This window comes from Vicugna pacos, chromosome 3, assembly GCF_048564905.1.
Source record: "Vicugna pacos chromosome 3, VicPac4, whole genome shotgun sequence".
In the NCBI taxonomy this organism is placed as follows: domain Eukaryota; kingdom Metazoa; phylum Chordata; class Mammalia; order Artiodactyla; family Camelidae; genus Vicugna; species Vicugna pacos.
The window spans coordinates 28,191,985-28,212,512 of record NC_132989.1 but is presented as its reverse complement, the minus strand read 5'-3'; the positions used below and the strand labels follow the sequence as shown (position 1 = coordinate 28,212,512).

General features: G+C 43.7%; 1 protein-coding gene across 6 annotated transcripts in view; it reads right to left on the bottom strand.

Annotated features, from left to right (window-relative positions):
- Positions 1–20,528, bottom strand: part of FSTL4 (follistatin like 4) — a 471,313-nt gene that overhangs the window by 26,184 nt on the left and 424,601 nt on the right. For 4 of the 6 annotated variants that reach the window (XM_072957366.1, XM_072957372.1, XM_072957378.1 and 1 more), the window contains 4 exons: positions 5,808–5,969; positions 5,282–5,416; positions 4,323–4,349; positions 1,718–1,836 (listed from right to left, as the gene is read on the bottom strand). In XM_072957366.1, coding sequence (XP_072813467.1) covers positions 1,718–1,836; positions 4,323–4,349; positions 5,282–5,416; positions 5,808–5,969 — 443 coding nt within the window. The remainder of the gene's footprint in view (positions 1–1,717; positions 1,837–4,322; positions 4,350–5,281; positions 5,417–5,807; positions 5,970–20,528) is intronic. The other 2 variants (XM_072957368.1, XM_072957375.1) reach the window with 2 other exon arrangements.

Here is a 20,528-nt window from a genome sequence, read left to right as displayed (position 1 = left end):
AAAAAGAGGGTTAGTTCACCTTCCTGTGAGGTGTCTGGGCATTTTCTAGATGAGAACACTGTTGCTGGGACTCTCCCACAGCTAATGGTGGTCTTGGGTTGCCTGAAATGCCTTCAGGACCCCTCCTACTGTGTCTTGTTCTAACTTCTTCAGAAAACTGAGCCCTGGTTAGGATTTGAGAGACTTCCCCTGCAGGCTACCTGTTAGATTATTGCACATATATGAGATATTAGTGCCAATGTGCTGGGGTGCAATTTTTCAAACCTAACTGCTAGAAATGAACTAGGACTACTCTCTCTGGATGGTTTCATGGCTCTCACATGGAAAACTCATCACAGGTAACACTTCTAGAAAATAATTAATTCAAATTAAGTAGCCTGGAAAAGAGCTGTTCCCAAGTTACAAATGTGAGAAATGCCAACAGTCCAAGATACACCAATAGCCAGCATAGCAATGGCAACAAACTTTTTGGAACTTGCCTGGGCCAGACCCACTTGCTCCATGAGCGCCAAGCCCATCACTGTTCCCCAGTTTATTCACTGTGTGTCCTCAAGGAGAGGGCATGGGGGACTTCTAGGTGACCCTCCGATTAATGCCATAGTTCTATCCTCAAGTAGCTAGGGATTAGCAGAAGAGGCCAGACCTCGTGCAAGAAACCACCAACACAAGGCCAAGGGGATACCAGTGGGAGGCACAGAGCCATGGGTGGGGTGGGAAGGCCCAGCCGGGGACGCCTCCTGCCAGCTGGGTCTTGAGGGCTAGGGGGCGTTCCTGCACCTGCTACCCGCAATCGTTTCCCCTGCCCCTGCCTCTGCCCGCCACGTGTCAGGGTGCCACTTTCTGCTTGGCCTCTCTTTGTTCACAGCAGCTTTGACGCTCGGGGGGGTTCACATGTTCATGTTCTCTCCTGTTCCCTGGGGTCTCTAAGCTCTAAAATCTACTCAGTTCCCCCATCTCACTGCCACTGGCTTAACCCAGGTCCCCAGCCTCCCTCACCTGGATAATTTCCACAGCCTCTTCCTCAACTTCTGTGCATCCAGTGCAGCCCTTCTGATCACTGCCCTCACTGAGGCCCTGCACACGTTCCAAAGCACCCTGGCCGGGGCGTCCTGCACTTGAACTCCTTCAGTGCTTTCCGTCAGAACTCCGCAGCCCTGACCCTCCTAAGTCTTAGGCCCTTCCCACATCCATTCGTCCTTCCTGGCATACACAGTACTTGTGGTTCCCTGAACGTGATGTGATGTTTTATGTCTCTGTTCTCCGTGTTCATGGCATTTCCTCTGGAAACCCATCACCCATTCCCACTTGTTCTTCACAACTGAGCCCCAGGAGCCTTCTCTGACTCTGTCCTCCTCAGGTCTGGAGGGGCCGCTCTCAATGCTCCAGCGCTCCCTGCAGATCCTTCTAGCAGTACCTATTTGGCAGCTGCCTGTTCACACCGCTATCTCCGTCATTTGATTGTGAGCTTATGGAGGCCAGAAACCCATCCATCCTCCCTGGCCTCCCCTTGGGCTCAGTGTGCGGAAGTGGCCACTGCAGGAAGGAGTGACTTTAAACTCTCAGCCTCCTATGCTCCCTCCTCAGCCCTGGAACACATCTGGAAGCACACCACATATAGCAACTGGAATTTAAGAAATCAGGCGGCGCACGTGGTGAAAGGCTGCCAGTCAGGATGTTGTGTGTGTGATGTGGATGAGCACCAGGCTCAGACACTTACGTAGCTCATGAAGATCTTCTCCGTGGGTTTGAGGTGCCTCTGGATCTCACAGTCCACAGGGTGCAGGATGATAATGCCATCATCGGAGAAGACGTAGAACATGTTTCCCACGCTGAGGCCTGGGGGAAGCAAAAACACAGCCTGGTTATGCCCCTCCTAGCGCTGGTCCCCAGGCGGGGTCACATGCCACGTGCAGCACACATGAAACCTGCAGGCACTGAGTGCAGGTCTGGCGGAGATGGGGTGCAGGAGATGAGCAGGCGGTGCACAGGGAGAAACTGCTCGTCCATGGAGGGCTCTGCAGTCCCCAGGCTGTCCCCCCAGACACGCACACCCATTCTAGCTCAGCCAGGGCTGGCCATCAGCATGTTTTCAAATAAATGACAGCCTTGGCTCTGATACACATTTGACCTTTCCTGTTCTGTAAGGCAAAGCCACCCTTGGTCCTTGTCAACTAGTCAAATTAGAATGGATCACGTGATGCCAAAAAAGAAAGGCTTTGATTTTTAAAACACATTTCTGTACAGCACTGCTCCCTGGAGAGTGGGGGCGTCAGAAAGCTATTGCTGGTACTCCTTTGTCCATACCTGGCCAGTCTGCGCCAGTGAACCCTTCCTTCAAGACAGTCTGCTCCAACCTCTGCCCTACCCGTTTCTCTGTGGCAGTCTCATGCCAGGTCCTGCCATCTGCCTGTACCCTGCCCCCCAACACCCTAGCCCAGGGCCATGGCTGTCTGGGGAGAAATCTCCTTAGACTAGCACAGAGGGACCCTGGGGACTACCTGCTTCAGTCTCCTTATTTTAAAGATGAAGAAACTGAGGCCCAAGGAAGGGAGGGTCTTGGTTGAGGCCACTTGCCTTTGTGCCAAGCTGGGGTTGGACCTGTCCCCTCACCAGCCTCTCCAGAAAAGTTAGACGTGGCACAAGGATGGGTAAGGTCCACAGTTCTCACCTTCCTCCCTCCCATCTTTCTTTTGAAGGTAGAATGTTGAAAAGATTTCTATGAATTCTAAGAAAATCACATACATAGAGCCAGACAAAGCCGGCCAGTGCCACGTCTTGGCTCCCACACAGCGGCCCGGCGATGGGAGTGGGGGAGGTGGCACGCACTTACTCTGACCCCTGTGTCTTGGCCCCAGTAGGACCTTCTCTTCTGTACACTCTCACCAGGCCAACTTCCCTCTCAAACCTAAGGGCCAGAGTGGGTCAAAGTCCCTGCAAAACCACAGACCCCAGGAACAGCCTTGTGAGGTTCAGGGAAAATCAACAGCTGGAAGAACCAACATGAGACTGGGACGGGCCGCCGGGCACCCTAGGATTCCCACCGGGACCTATGCTGAGTGCTCCTGGGTGTTTCCAGCTTCTGAGAGGCTGGGGTCTAGCTGTTCCCAGTGGCAGAAGCCCTCCTACCCAGAGCCCCTCTCAGCTTTTCACACCCTCCAGGGCCTCCTGCATTCTCTGCAGATCTGAACTTTGGGGACTGGAGTCCCTTTGCTGGAAACTCCCCTGAGAAAACACCTTTTAAAGACGCAGAGCCAAAGCTCTCTGTGTGCACTGTGGCCCGGGAGCTGGGTTCAGGTGGCATCAAGGGACCACTGTCCATGATTAGCGGCTGTAGTTATGACCTGTCCTTCCGAGGATCCCTAAAGCCTATTGGCGGCAACTCGTTTTCCAGACTCTGCCTTTGTTTTGCTCCCAGACTTGCAGTGTGAGCTTTAGTGCCTGACATTCAGGAAACTGCTCTGAGCATGTGTATGCATGCACGTGGTAGATGGTAACAGCATGCGAAGTTCCTGAGGACAAAATAAGAGGAAATATGCTGGTTTTTAAAGGAGGCTATTTAGTGTTTAACCCCAAAATTGCATGGTGCATTCTACCGCTTCTCATACTCCCCTCCCTCGCCACTGAGCTGGAGAATAAGGCACCTCTGGACTCTGGTGGAGGGGTTCAGAGCCAGGGTTGGGATCCACAAATGCACATGTGCCCCAGATACAGCCTCAGGCTCTTTAACCCAGTGCCCACATGTGCCCGCTATGTTTTGAACCATGTGACATTGTCAGTATCAGACCATTTTTGATATACAAAAATGGCAATTTTGTATGGCCCAACCTAATACCTAAAGATGGTTGGATAGATACAAATTTGAAAAACCTATACCATTCATTTAAAAACTACGTGTAGATACACACTTACAGAAATCATGGTAGCTCTTTTCTTCAGCATTTCCTGGAAGCATACGCTAAATCCCAGCACCAACGTCACCTCCTGTGAGAAGGTTTAAGGCCCTGATCTGACCAGGAACCCCTGCCAAGAAGTCTGTTTCAGTGGAGGTTGCAAACTAGCTTTAAATTGAAACTTCCCTTTTTAAGATCCTGGTGGTCTAATGTCCATTAAAGACACTAGCTGGTTTTAAATCTGCCTCTCAATGTGTGCCACTTGCGTTTGACATGGACTTCCCCTGTCCCATCTGATTTGGCCCATGGACCCCACCTGGCGCACTGCTTGATGTTGGGAAAAGCTGATGGTGGCGCATGGAAAGATGGCCTATCACAGAACCATGGACACACATGATCACAGGCACGACACAGAACAAATAAGCATGGTACCTTCCTCTCGCCATAGAATGTTTGCAACTGCAGCATCAGAGAATTAGGAAAGCAGGAACATGATTGAAGGAAGGGAAAAAAAGAAGAAAGCCACGTCAGAACCTTCATTGCAGTGATTCAGTTCATGCGCATCCTGGTGTCTAGTCCGTCATGTACCGAATCTGCACCGCTCATCACCTCAGCAACAGGACTGGGGGGAGGGACTCTGGAAGTGGACAAATGCTTCCAGGGCTCAGGACCCTTTTGGTTCCTAATCAGTCAGGTCCCAGGATCACAGAAGCTAAAGGGATTCTCCTCTTCTGTAAATGATAATGAGCGAGCAACATCTGTCCCAGATCTCCGGGATTATTTCCAGTAGCAAACAGATTTTCAACTAGGGTTCTCCTTAGGAAGACTATCAAATACTTCTGATTATCTCTCTTGATGATAAAGACTCAGGTCCGAGTCTTTGATCAAGGGGGAGAGACCATGCCCAAAACCCATGCCACTGAAACGACACCTGCAGTGTCACTTAGGGACCAGTGACTACAATGGAGAGCCTGCTCAGGGCCCCACGTGGCCAGTAATCCCCGGAGTAAAGTCACATGTGCGGGAGTGCACAGGCCAGTTCCTGGGCCACGGCGGGACGGCAGCAGGTGGTGGGTGGATAGCGTGAACGGTTTTGTGGATGAGGGATGCAGCCAGTAGGAAGCAGAACTGGGGACAGGATATACAGGCTTCTTTGTGGTCCTGGATTCTGTCTGTGGTCCATGGAGTTTCCCTGTCTATGTTTCCAGAGTCATCTAGGTTGCCAGGGAAGGTCTACTCACCTCTGGCTACCCTCTCTCCCCAGCTTTGAGCACAGAAGCATATGATGTTCACCCCTGCCTTCAGGGGCTCACGGTTGGTGGCTGTGGCCCCTGCCACCCAGTATCCCCCAGCCAGCTCAGTGAGGAGCTCAAAGGCAAGAGTGGACTCACGGGTCTTTCTAGCTGAGTCTTCAATGAAGAGTGAGGAAATATCTTCATCCACACCCACTTCATTTTTGGCGATGCAGGTGTATGCCCCTGTGTCTTCATACCGAACACTGCCGATGTGGAGCTCGCTCCCGTTGGCTGTAGAAAGGACAGTGCTCAGGTTGGCTTGCTCAGCTGGGACCTCCACCCGCTTCCTCCTCTCTCCCCTCTATTGAGAGTGTTGAGGTTAACAATACAGCCCTTCAGCATGGCTGAGGGCAGCCAGTAACCCTAATATATGTCCAGGAAGGGCTGGAACAGCTGAAAGGAATTGCAGGTGACCTGGGACCTGACTGACCGGTTTCATCATTGTGCTCAGAAAGCCTGTAAGATCTGTGTGAGTCCAGAGAGCAGGAAAAGAGGGGGAGACCTTTGCTCCTCAAATATCTGATGTAGAAACAAATCACTCCTTTCAGTTCCATTTCTGAGGAGAGTCTCACATGCAGCTTGGTGCGAATAGCAGCAGAGAGACAGCAAGCGGGGCTCTTACCTAAAAGGGAGAGCTGTTTTGACATCTGGGTTGAGACATCCATGCCATTTTTCAGCCAAGTGATTCTGGGCATAGGAATGCCCTCTGCGTGACATCTCAGGCTGGCCGCCACCCCGGGCTCCTGTGCCTGGGTCTCTGGATAGACGCGGATGACTGGCGGCACTGTGGGTGACAGTCAGTGCTGGTAAGGAAAGGCCTTTACCTGCCTCCAGCCCATGGTCCAACCCTGAGACCCTGCCCAGAGGGCTGAACCGAGAGGCAACTCTGCAGTTCTCTTTGTAACCAGCTTGCAGTCATCCTGCAGCAACTCACACCCTGAAAGGAAGGGCTATAAAATGGATGGCAGGCAATAAACACATCAGGCTTTCTGCCCTGTAACTCTTGGCTTTCATCATCATTCTAAGTATGATCAGAAAGACATCCAAATATTGAAGGCTGTTCAGCTGCTACACGTAAAGAGCAATAACCGCTGAAATTCATTTCTAAATGAGTAAAATTCAGATATATTATTTCTGTTATCAGAAAGCCACGGCACAGGGGCTTAATTTCTTGCAGGAAGTGCTTCATGAGGCACTAATGGGTACTGGCTGGCAGGGCTACTAATCCCATCACTGCTCTGGGGAAGCCCGCTGATCTTCCGGGGGTCATGTTGATTTCTCCACCTCTCACCCCCTGGAACATGGGTGAAGGTGGGTGGGCCTCCTTGGCTCTTGACTCAGCTGTGGGCCCTGGCAGTCAGGTTCGGGGCTGGGATGTGACCCGGCCCACTCATCAGATGAGCACAGTGGGCCACGCATCAGCACCCTCCGCGGAGCTCTGGCCTTTCTTACGTGGGCTGTCTGCGGGCAGGGTCGTGGAAGGAGTGAGGAATGTCTGAAGAATCTTCCCTCCTACCTCCAGATCTGGGCCCAGGAAATTAAAAACAGTATCATTTTCAGTGGAATTGAGGACTCTTACTTGTTCATGCATTTTACTCTACATACGTCCAAAAAAGGGTTAGTGACAGCTTACGTAAAGGCACCCGCACATTAAACTAAACAGAAACATCACACACCTTTTGGAAAGGTGGGAGATAGATTCTTCCTGAAGCAGGCAACTACATTTTCCCAGAGTTATCTGGATGCTGTTATTGTCCAATAAAAAAAAAAAAAAAGCAACCCAGTACATTAGGAGAGAGACGGTAACTCTTGGGACCAGAACTAGAACAAACTGATGTGTATGTAGAAGGAAGTGCTAATGTTGATCCTAGAATCTGAGTAAGATTTCTATGGATCTGTGCTTGGGTGGGCTGAAGACAAAAGGAAAATTCCATCACCTCATTGAGAGAATCAGACTCTGCAGCTCCTGTCAAACCCGTTAGGAGGGATTTCTGGTCAAGACAGCTGAGCAGTAGGACCACAAGCTCACCTCTCCACAGGACTACAAAATTGTGACTGACTGCTAAACAACCAGAGAAAAAGACTAGAACTTAGCAAAAAACATCTTCAACTGGAAACATAAAGAGGGAACCACAGCAGGACGGTAGCAGGGGCATGCTCACAATATGTTCAGGCCCCATATCCCTCAGGTGGGCAACCTGTAACCTAAAGAACAATTAAGTTGCAGAGGCTCTCCCACGGGAGGGAGAGTTCTGAGCCCCACGTCAGGCTCCCCAGCCTAGGGTTCTGGCATTGGGAGGAGGAGACCTCAGATCATCTGATTTTGAAGGTCAGCAAGGCTGAACTCTAGGAGCCCCACAGGACTGGGGGAAATAGAGACTTCACTCTCTTGGGAAGCATACACAGAATCTCGTACACACTGGGTCCAAGGGCAGAGGCAGTGATTTCATAGGAACCTGGGCCAGACCTGCTTTGCTGCTTTGGGAAGGTCTCCTGGGGAGTTAGGGGGCAGCTGTGGCTCCTCCTGGGTACATAAAAGCTGGTTGTGGACATCAGACATTCAATCAGTGTTCCTTGAGGCTGATATCTTGCTTGGATCATTAGCGCCAAGACCTAGCCCCACCCAACAGCCTATAAGCCAAAGTGCTGGGAAACCTCAGGCCAAACAACATACTGGGTGGGAATGCAGTCCCGCCACCAGCAGACTTCCTGCGCCACAAATACGTCTAGATGTGCCCCTAGACAAGGCCTTACCCATCAGAGGACCAGGATCCAGCTCCACCTAGTGGTGCACAGGCACTGTTTTCTCCTGCCAGGAAACCTGCATAAGCCTGTAGTCCAGCCTTATACACCAGGGACAGATACCAGAAGTAAGGAAAAACAATCCCAAAGCCTGCGGAAGGAATCCACAAATGTAGGCCAGACTCTACACTGGGACCAGCTGGACCCTGGCCCTTGGGTGACAAGAGATAAGTGTACTGCTCGGACACATAGGACATCTCCCACAGAGGGCCACTTCTCCAAGGTCGAGACATGTAACTATCCTACCTAAAAATACAAATAGAAATTATACAATATGAGGTGGCAGAGGAATATCTCCCAGGCCATGGCACAAGATAAAATCCCAGAAGAAGAAATAACTGGAGGAGGTAGGCAATCTATCTGAGAAAGAGCTTAAGAGTAATGATGGCAAAGAAGTTCAGAGAACTCAAGAGGAGAACAGATGCACAGAGTGAAGGTTTTTTTTTTTTTAGTAAAGAGTTGTAAAATATAAAGAATACCCAAACAGAGCTTAAGAATAAAATCATTGAAATGAGTAACACACTAGAAGGAACCAAGAATAGAGTAAATGAGGCAGAAGAACAGATCAATAAGTTAGAAGACAGATTAGTGGAAATCACTACTGCAGAACAGAAAAAAGAAGAAAGAGTAAAATGAAATGAGGATAGTGTAAGAGAACTCTGGGACAACATGAAGTGTACTAGTATTTGCATTATAGGGGTCCCAGGAAGAGAAGACAGGGAAAGGATCTGAGAAAATTTGGGGGGAGATAATCACTGAAAACTTCCCTAACTTGGGAAAGGAAACAGTTACCCAAGTCTAGAAAGTTCAGAGAGTTCCACACAAGATCAACTGAAAGAGGAAAACACTGAGGCACATAGTAATCAAACTGACAAAAATTAAAGATAAGGAGAAAATATTAAAACAGCAAGAGCAAAGCAACAAATAACATACAAAGGAACTCCCATAAGGTCATCAGCTGATTTTTTTAGCAGAAACTCTACAGGCCAGAAGAGGGCATTTAAAGTGATGATATATTTAAAGTGATGAAGAGACAAACTTACAACCAAGAATACTTTATCCATGCACACATACATACATATACATACAATGAAATACTACTCGGCCATAAAAAAGAATAAAATAATGCCATTTGCAGCAACATGGATGGACCAGGAGATCTTCATACTACATAAAGTAAGCCAGAAAGAGAAACAAAATACCATATGGTATCACTTATATGTGAAACCTAAAAAGAAATAAATAAATAAAGGAAAAACACTATGAACTCATCCTTATAAAACAGAAACAGACTCACAGATGTCGTAAATAATCTTATGGTTACTAGGGAAAGGGGATGGGAAGAGATAAATTTGGGAGTTTGAGATTTACAAATGTTAGCCACTATATATAAAAATATATTTTTAAAAAGTTTCTTCTTTATAGCACAGGGAACTATGTTCAATATCTTGTAATAACCTTTAATGAAAAATGTGAAAACAACTATATGTATGTATATGCATGCCTGGGAAATTGTGCTGTACACCAGAAATTGACACATTGTAGCTGACTATACTTCAATAAAAAAGTAAACAAACAAAAAAAAGAAAAAACCAATCAAACCAAGAGCTGATTCTTTGAAAGAGTAAACAGTTGACAAACCTCTGCCCAAGATCACCAAGAAAAGAGAGAGAACACAAATAAACAAATAAGAAAGGAAAATGGAGAAATTACAACCAATACCACAGAAATACAAAAAAACCATAAGAGAATACTAGGAACAACTATATGGAAACACAATGGACAATCTAGAAGAAATGAACAAGTTTCTGGAAACATATGGTTCACCAAGACACAATCAGTAAGAAACAGATGACTTGAACAGACTGATCACTAGAAATGAAGTAGAATTAGCAATAAAAAACCTCCCTGAAAACATAAGTCCAGGACCAGGTAGCTTCACTGGGGAATTCTACCAAACATACAAAGAAGAACTCATACTGGTCCTTCTCAAACTTGTCCAAAAGATTGAAAAGAAGGGAGTACTCCTAAACTCATTCTATGAAGCCACCATCACCCTGATACCAAAACCAAAGACACTACCAAAAAAGAAAATTACAGGTCAGTGTCACTTGATGAAAACAGATGCAAAATCCTCAACAAAATTTTAGCAAACAGAATCCAACAACACATAAAAAAGATCAAACACCATGATCAAGTTGGATTTATCTGAGGGACAGAAGGATGGTTCAACATATGCAAATCTATCAGTGTGATACACCACATCCACAAAAAGGACAGTAACCACACAACCATCTCAATAGATGCAGATAAAGCACTTGATAAAATCTAACACCCATTTACGATAAAAACTCTCATCAAAGTGGGTACAGAGGGAACATATCTGAACATAATAAAAGCTATTTATGACAAGCCCACAGCCAGCATAATATTCAACTGTGAAAAACTGAAAGCCTTCCCACTAAAATCTGCAACAAGACAAGGATGCCCACTCTCACCACTTTTATTCAACATAGAAGTCCTAGCCACAGCAGTCTGGCAAGAAAAAGAAATAAAAGGGGTCCAAATCAGAAGAGAAGAGGTAAAATTGTCATTATATGCAGATGACATGATACTGTATATAGAAAACCCTAGAAGCTCCACATAAAAACTACTACAATACAAGAGACCCACTTTAGGGAGAAGGACACATATAGATTGAGAGTGAAAGGATGGAAAAGGATATTCCATGCAAATGGAAAAGCCAAAAAAGCAGGTGTAGCAGTACTGATTTCAGACAAAATAGACTTTAAAACAAGGGCCATAAAGAAAGATAAAGGACATTTTATAATGATTAAAGGAGTAAAACAAGATGACGATATTACAATCATTAATATATATGTGCCCAACATAGGAGCACCTAAGTACATAAAACAACTACTAACAGAGATAAAGGGTGAAATTGATGGGAATACAATCATTGTCAGAGATTTTTAACACCGCATTAACATCACTAGACAGATCTTCCAGACAGAAAATAAATAAGGCAACAGAGAAATTAAATGATACAATAGAAAAATTAGATTTGATGGATATTTTCAGAGCATTACACCCCCCCAAAATAGGCTATACATTCTTTTCAAGTACACATGGAATATTTTCTAGGATTGATCATGTGCTTGGGCACAAAAGAAGCCTCAACAATTTTAGGAAGATAGAAATTATCTCAAGCATCTTTACTGACCACAGTGCCATGAAACTAGAAATCAACTACAGAGAAACAAAGGAGAAAAAAAGGAAAGCATGGAGATTAAACAATATGTTATTAAAAAACCAATGGGTCAATGAGGAAATCAAAGCTGAAATTAAAAAATACCTTGAGACAAATGATAATGAAAGCACAACCGCACAAAATTCATGATACACAGCAAAGGCAGTGCTAAAAGGGAAGTTTATAGCGATACAGGCCTTTCTCAAAAAAGAAGAACAATCTCAAATAATCTAATCCACCACCTAAAAGAACTAGAAAAAGAGCAAAAACACCCAAAAGTCAGCAGAAGGAAGGAGATAATAAAGATCAGGGAGGAAATAAATAAAATAGAGATTAAGAAAACAGTAGAAAAAATCAATCAAACCAAAATCTGGTTTTTTGAAAGAGTGAATAAAGTCGACAAACCTCTGGCCAAACTCACAAAGAAGGAAAAGGAGAGCACAAATAAGCAAAATAAGAAAGGAAAATGGAGAAATTACAACAAATAACATAGAAATACAGAATATCATACGAGAATATTATGAAAAACTATATAGAACCAAAATGGATAACCTAGAGGAGATGGACAAGTTTCTGGAATCATACAGTGCACCAAGGCTGAATCAAGAAGAAACTGACCACTTGAACAAACCAATCACTAGAAATGAAATCGAATTAGCAATAAAAAACCTCCTTACAAATAAAAGTCCAGGACCGGATGGCTTCACCGGGGAATTCTACCTAACATACAAGGAAGAACTCATACCAGTCCTCAAACTCTTCCAGAAGCCTGAAAAAGAGGGAATACTCCCAAACTCATTCTATGAAGCCACCATCACCCTGATACCAAAACCAGACAAAGACATCACCAAAAAAGAGAATTACAGACCAATATCACTGATGAACATAGATGCAAAAATCTTCAAGAAAATACTAGCAAATAGAATCCAACAGCACATAAAAAAGATTATACATCATGATCAAGTGGGGTTCACCCCAGGGATACAAGGATGGTTCAACATATGCAAATCAATCAATGTAATACATCACATCAACAAGACAAAGGACAAAAACCACATGATCATCTCATTAGATGCAGAAAAAACTTTTTATAAAATTCAACACCCATTTATGATAAAAACTCTCACCAACGTGGGTGTAGAGGGAACATATCTCAACATAATAAAAGCTATATATGACAAACCTACAGCCAGCATAGTACTCAATGGTGAAAAACTCAAAAGCTTCCCACTAAAATCTGCGACAAGACAAGGATGCCCACTATCACCATTGCTATTCAACATAGTCTTGGAAGTCCTAGCCACAGCAATCAGGCAATAGAGAGAAATAAAAGGGATCCAAATTGGAAAAGAAGAGGTGTAAGTGTCACTATATATGCAGATGACATGATACTATATATAAAAAACCCTAAAAGGTCCACACAAAAACTACTAGAACTAATCGAAGAATTCAGCAAGGTAGCAGGTTACAAGATTAACATTCAAAAATCAGTTGCATTTCTTTACACTAACGATGACTCAACAGAAAAAGAAAGTAAAGAAACAATCCCCTTTACAATAGCACCCAAAGTAATCAAATACCTAGGAGTAAATCTAACCAAGGAGGTGAAAGAGTTATACACAGAAAACTATAAAACACTGATGGAGGAAATTAAAGAAGACTTTAAAAAAAATGGAAAGATATTCCATGCTCCTGGATTGGAAGAATCAATATTGTTAAAATGGTCATACTGCCCAAGGCAGTCTACAGATTTAATGCAATCTCTATCAAATTACCCAGGACATACTTCACAGAACTAGAACAAATCATAATAAAATTTATATGGAACCACAAAAGATGTAGAATTGCCAAAGCATTACTGAAGAGAAAGAAAGAGGCTGGAGGAATAACTCTCCCAGACTTCAGACAATACTACAGAGCTACAGTAATTAAGACACCATAGTATTGGTACAAAAACAGACATATGGACCAATGGAACAGAATAGAGAGCCCACAAATGATCCCACAAACTTTTGGTCAACTGATCTTCGACAAAGGAGGCAAGAATATACAATGGAATAAAAACAGTCTCTTCAGCAAATGGTGTTGGGAAAACTGGACAGCAGCATGTAAATCAATGAACCTAGAACACTCCCTTACACCATACACAAAAATAAACTCAAAATGGATCAAATACTTAACCATAAGACAAGATACAATAAACCTCCTAAAAGAAAACATAGGCAAAACATTCTCATAAACATCTCAAAAATGTTCTCCTAGGGCAGCCTACCCAAGCAATAGAAATAAAAGCAAGAATAAACAAATGGGACCTAATTAAACTTACAAGCTTCTGCACAGCAAAGGAAACCATAAATAAAACAGAACGACAACCCACGGAATGGAAGAAAATTTTGGCAAATGAAATCGACAAAGGCTTGATCTCCAGAATATATAAGCAGCTCATACAACTTAATAAGAAACAACCAAACAACCCAATCCAAAAATGGGCAAAAGACCTAAACAAGCAATTCTCCAAGGAAGAAATACAAATGATCAATAGACACATGAAAAAATGCTCAATATCACTAATTATCAGAGAAATGCAAATCAAAACTACAATGAGGTATCACCTCACACCAGTCAGAATGGCCATCATTCAAAAGTCCACAAACGACAAATGTTGGAGAGGCTGTGGAGAAAAGGGAACCCTCCTACACTGCTGGTGGGAATGCAGTTTGGTGCAGCCACTGTGGAAAACAGTATGGAGATTCTTCAAAAGTCTAGGAACAGACTTACCATATGACCCAGGAATCCCACTCCTGGGCATATATCCAGAAGGAACCCTACTTCAGAATGACACCTGCACCCTACTGTTCATAGCAGCCCTATTTACAATAGTCAAGACATGGGAACAGCCTGAATGTCCATCATCAGATGACTGGATTAAGAAGATGTGGTATATTTATACAATGGAATACTATTCAGCCATAAAACCCGACAACATAACGCCATTTGCAGCAACATGTATGTTACTGGAGAATTTCATTCTAAGTGAAACAAGCCAGAAAGAGAGAAAAGTATCACATGAGATTGCTCATGTGCAGAATCTTAAAAAAAAAATACAAAACAGAAACAGATTCACAGACATCAAATACAAACTTGTGGTTGCCAGGCGGTTGGGGGGAAGGGACAGACTGGGATTTCAAAATGTAGAATAGATAAACAAAATTGTACTGTGTAGCACAGGGAAATATATACAGGATCTTGTGGTGGCTCACAGTGAAAGAGAATGTGACAGTGAATGTATGTATGTTCATGTATAGCTGAAAAATTGTGCTCTACACTGAAATTTGACACAACATTGTAGAATGACTATAACCAAATAAAAAAAGTTAAAAAAAACTACTCCAGCTGATAAAAGAATTCAGCAAGGTAGCAGGATATAAGATTAACATGCAAAAAGCAGTTGCATTTCTTTACACTAACTATGAATTAGCAGGGAAAGAAAATAAAGAAACCACCTCTTTAAAAAATCTCATCCAAAACAATAAAATAGTCAGGAATAAATCTTACCAAGGAGGTTGAAAGGCTTTTACCTGGAGAACTACCAAACACTGATTTTGGAAATTAATGATGACTTAAAGAAATGGAAAGATATCCCATACTCTTGGACTGGAAGAATCAATATCATTAAAATGGCCATGCTACCCAAGGCAATCTAGAGATTTAATGTGATCTCTATCAAATTACCTAGGATATTCTTCACAGAACTAGAACAAACAATCGTAAAATTTATATGGAATCACAAAAGACCCAGAATTGCCAAAGCAATAGTGAAGAAAAAGAATGAAGCTAGAGGAATAACCCTCCCAGACTTCAGGCAATACTACAGAGCTACAGTAATCAAAACAGCATAGTCTTGGTACAAAAACAGACATATGGATCAATGGGACAAAATAGAGCCCAGAAATAAACCCACAGACGTATGATCAATTAATCTTCAACAAAGGAGGCAAGAATATACAATGGAGAAAAGATAATCTCTTCAGCAAACAGTGTTGAGAAAACTGGATAGCTGCATGTAAATCAATGAATTTAGAACACTCCCTCACTCCATACACAAAAATAAACTCAAAATGGCTTAAAGACTTAAATATAAGGCAAGACATGATAAATCTCCTAGAAGAGAACATAGGCAAAACATTCTCTGACATAAATCTCAGCAGCGTTCTCCGAGGGCAGCCTACCCAAGCAATAGAAATAAAAGCAAAAATAAACAAATGGGACCTAATTAAACTTACAAACTTTTGCACAGCAAAGGAAACCACAAGCAAAACAAAATGACAACCTACGGATTGGGAAAAATATCTGCAAATGGTGCGACTGATGAAGGCTTACTTTCCAGAATATATAGACAGCTCATACAACTTAACAGTAAAAAAACAAACAACCCAATCCAAAAATGAGCAGAAGACCTAAACAAGCAATTCTCTAATGAAGACATACAAATGGCCAATAGGCACATGAAAAAATGCTCAATATTGCTAATTATCAGAGAAAAGCAATCAAAACTATCATGAGGTATCACCTCACACCAGTCAGAATGTCCATCATTCAAAAGTCCATGAATGATGAATGCTGGAGAGGGTATGGAGAAATGGGAACACTCCTACACTGCTGGTGGGAATGTAGTTTGGTGCAGCCATTATGGGAAACACTATGGAGAGTTCTCAAAAAACTAAAAATAGACTTACCTTATGTACCAACAATCCCACTTCTGAGGGAATCTTAATTCAAAAAGATACATGCACTCCAACATTTCCAGCAGCACTATTTATAATAGCCAAGACATGGAAATAACCTAAATTGTCCTCCAACAGACGACTAGATAAAGAAGTTGCAGTGTTTTTATATAATGGAATATTAGTCAGCCATAAAAAAGAAAAACAATGCCATTCACAGCAACATGGATGGACCTGGAGATTGTCATTCTAAGTGAAGCAGGCCAGAAAGAGAAAGAAAAATACCATATGATATCACTTATATGCGGGATCTAAAAAAAGGACATACAAACTTATTTACAAACAGAAAGAGACTCATAGACTTAGAAAACAAATATATGGTTACCAGGGAGGCAAGGGGGTAGGAAGGGATAAATTGGTTGTTCAAGATTTGCAGATATTGAATATAAAATAAGCAATACTGTATAGCACAAGGAACTATATTCCATATCTTGTAGTAACTTATGGTGAAAAGAATATGAATGCGAATGTATGTATGCATATGTATGACGGAGGCACTGTGCTGTACACCAGATACTGACACAACATTGTAAACTGACTATACTTCAATTAAAAAATATACAAAAATAGAGTGGAATTGATACATCTAAGACCTGGTTATTCATAAACATGAATAAAATAGCCAAAATTATGGCGAGTTTGGTCAGTGAAAAAAATAGAGACCACAGAGGAGATGAAAAAATATGAGACTATCATGTTCAATTATAAGAAAATCTCAATGAATCACTTAAAAGGAAACGTTAAAGGATGGACATGGAATTAAGAAGAGAATATTTACAACACTTTAATATACTGCTCTTCAGTTATGCAGGATGAGTAAGCTCTGAGGCCTGCGGTACAACACGGAGCCTTTAATCAGTAATATTAATACTAATTAATTAATTTTACTAACTAATTAATATTAATAGTAATAAGTTGTGCACTTAAACGTCTATTAAGAAGGCAGATTGCAGGTTAAGTGTTCTGACTGCAAAAATAAACAAGAAAGAAAAACAAAGGGACACGAGGAAACTCGTGGACGTGACGGTTATGGGTGATTGTGGTGATGGTGTCATGGGTATATGCGTATGTCTAAGCTTATCATACTGTGTACTTTACAAATGTGTAGTTTATCAATTACACCTCAATAAAGCTCTTAAACAAAGAACTACCAACCCCTAAAGCACCCAGATTAGTTTTATAGGGAAGTTCTTTTGTACATTTAAAGAATGGATAATTCCTAGTACAACAGAAGATGTTCCAAATTTTATCGTGAAGCCAGTAAAACCTGGACACCAAAACCTGCCAAAGACAGCACCAAATTGATGAGCATGACCTAACTCACTCACGAGAGATATCAAAATTCTAATACTAGCAAATTAAACCCAGCATGGTAGTAAAAGAACATACTACCAAGTATACTATGTTACAGCGATGAACTATTGGGAAAGCTGTAATTAATCATATCCAAGTCAAAGCCAGTCAAAAAAGAGAAACCAATTGATTCTCTTGCTAGATATGGTGAAAGGGCCTTTGAAATAAATTCAAAATCCATTTCTTGGGAGGAAAAAACCTCAATAAAATAGGAACAGCAGAATATTTTCTTCCTACAATGAAGAATATGCCTATAAAAAGAAGAAACAGCCCCATTCTTTCCAGAATGGTGAAACATTAAGTCGGGAAAGCAGGAAGGGGGAAGGAGGCAATACCAACATTCTGCTGGATGCTATTGTCAATGGAAGGCAAGAAATGGGAGGAACAAATACTAAAAAGATGGCAAAAAATGATACGCTCCACATAATGAACCCAGAAGTAGCAAGTTTTAGTAAGTTAGTACCATACAGGGCCAGCACCAAAACAAAACTGATAGCTTACTTATCGACCAGCAGCAACAAAACAGAACAGAGTGGACTGAAACGAAGGGAAATGTAACATCTTACTGCAGACATTAAAAAAAAAAAAAAGACTTGAATAATTGGAGAGAGATGAGCTTGGATAGGAAGACTTGCTGTTGTTAAGAAACAAGATACTCCAAAATTGTGCTGAACATTGGAATTTGACACAACATTGTAAAATGATTATAAATCAATAAAAAATGTTAAAAAAAAAGAAACAAGATACTCCAAATTAAGCCAAACATTTAACCTCATTCAAATTCACATCAGTCGGTGGGGTCTTGACGAAACAATTCTAAAATTTAGCTAGAAGCAAAAATGTGCGAGAACAGAAGAAATTTTGAAAAAGCAGAGTGATGACTGTGATTTTTCCATACCAGATATTTCAAAGTATTTCAAATATTATAGTAGCAAGTAGAGAGAGGGGGAGAGGCGGGGGAGGGGGAAGGGCTGAGGGAATTCCCATCTCGGAGTCCAGCACATTAATGGTCTTGTTTGATTTTACCAAGTTCTGTCAACTCACTATTGTGCAGCCAACAATTATTGAGCCCCAGCCAAGTGTCAGGCATTACAGACACAGCAGTAAGATCTGCCCAGTGCCTGGCCTCGTGAAGGTTCCTATCGGGGAATGCTGATCAGACATAACTGCTAGTGTGATGAGAACTACCAGAAGGGAACCCTGGGGACATGGGACAGGGATCCAGGAAGGCTTATCAGAACAGGGCACCCAGAACCACTCTGTCCACCTCACAGAGGAAATCCTGACCTCCTTGATGCCTGTGGGGCCACACCCTTTATTGACAGAGTTCCTGGTTCACTGGACAGACCTAACTGGAGGTTTGTGGACTGGCCCCCTCAGTGAGATGGCCAGTGGGCAGCACCAGCCTTGAACACTGGTCTTTGCCTCTGCTCTGACCTTTGACAGGAATCTGTGGACCCACGAAGTTTTCAAACTTGAATGTGTGTCTGCACCTCTCGGGGAGGGGCTTGTTCAAACAATGCCAAGCACCCCCCACCTCTCATGTCTGACTCCAAAGGTCTGGGTTGGGGATGGCGGGTTTTCTACCTACGAGGTTCCAGGGGAGACCCTGAGTCAGTCCTGACTTGGAAACCCTTGCAGCCCAATTCAGGGCTAATATTCTGGGTGGCACTATTCTAGAACAAAGTGAAACCTGACTGAAAGTCAAGAGTGTGGAATGAGACATTCACTTAAAAATATAGGACCAACTACTGGGCAGAGACACCTGGGCCTGCAACTGGCAGAGTCAAAAAGACCGCTCACAAATGCTGAGTGAGACGCACCGTCAGCAGGCCTTGAGGTCTCCAGAAGCCAGTCATCCTGGGAGCTAAGGCCATTCCTTCTTGGACCTCCAACCCTCCATCAGCAGGACCAGAGATGGCCTCTGACACCCTCATGCTCCACCTCCCAGTGGCCCCTCTCCTTAGTTCCCTCATCTCCAACCAAGGATCATTAGGACCCCTGCATTCATGCCCTTGATTCAGGATCCTGTCAGTCTTCCCAAAAGCCTAAGTCTCTGGGGCATCCCTCGTCCCCAGAACCTTCCACTGTGCCACCAGCAAAATGCCCACTGTCCTCAAACTCTTCTGTCAACATTCCTTCACCTTCTTGCTCAGACGGAAACCTGGTGACACCCCGTCTGCTGCCTCTTGATCAGATGTACGTCTCTCTGCCCTTAACTCCAGGGCCTGGGTGGTGGGGCAGGGGTCCTCCTGGGACCTCATTGCCACCACCAGACCATTCTTCTTCCCTTCTCCAGAGAAACGCTCGATTTTTAGTCTCATGCCATCCTCATTCCTCAATTCCATCCCCTCATGTTGCATCCAGGATGCGCTCCTGCACCTCCCTCCCACTCTCCCTTTCCACTGGATCTTTCCTATCAGGCCATAAAATGCTTTTAATTTCCATCTTGGAACTCTCACAAAACCTCTTCACCCCAACTTCTCTCCCCAGCTCTGTCCCATTTTTCTTCTTGGAAGCACCCTGGAAAGTTGTCCTACTTGGTGGCTGTCACTCCTCTTCCTCCCTTGAGCCAGTTCCGGACAGACTTTCCCCACCATGTCAGGGAAACGGCTCTTCTCCGGGCCAGAGTGACACCTCCTTCCCATGTTGACCTTGACCCAACAGCCAGCTCTCTGTCCTCCCCTTCCCTGACCTGCCTGTGGCATTCAGCACAACCTATCACACCTCCTCCTTGGCCCCAGACACCACCTGGCCCCGGATGCCACATTCCTACCACACATCACATTTCCTCTGTCTCTGTGGTTTCCTCTCCGCCTGCCTTGCTGCTGTTTCTTACCGCCCCCTCCTCCCCGCCCGGCTTTCAGTGCTGCCGTGCTCGGCTGTAGGACATTCTCATTTTGAATTCCTACAGGATCTATCCTGGTCCACTGACTTTAAGTACCATCCACTCTGTGAGGCATCTGCAATTTCCATCTCCAGTCAAACCTCCCCCTTCAACTCCAGTCTTAGACACCCAAGGGGCTGCACGACCCCTCACCTCTATCACGTCCCCGCGGGCTCCTCATCTTTCTTCCCCAAGCCTGCTCCTCTGCCCTCTCCTCGTCTTGGTGAACGGCCACTCTACTCCTCCTGGTACTCAGACCAGGATCGT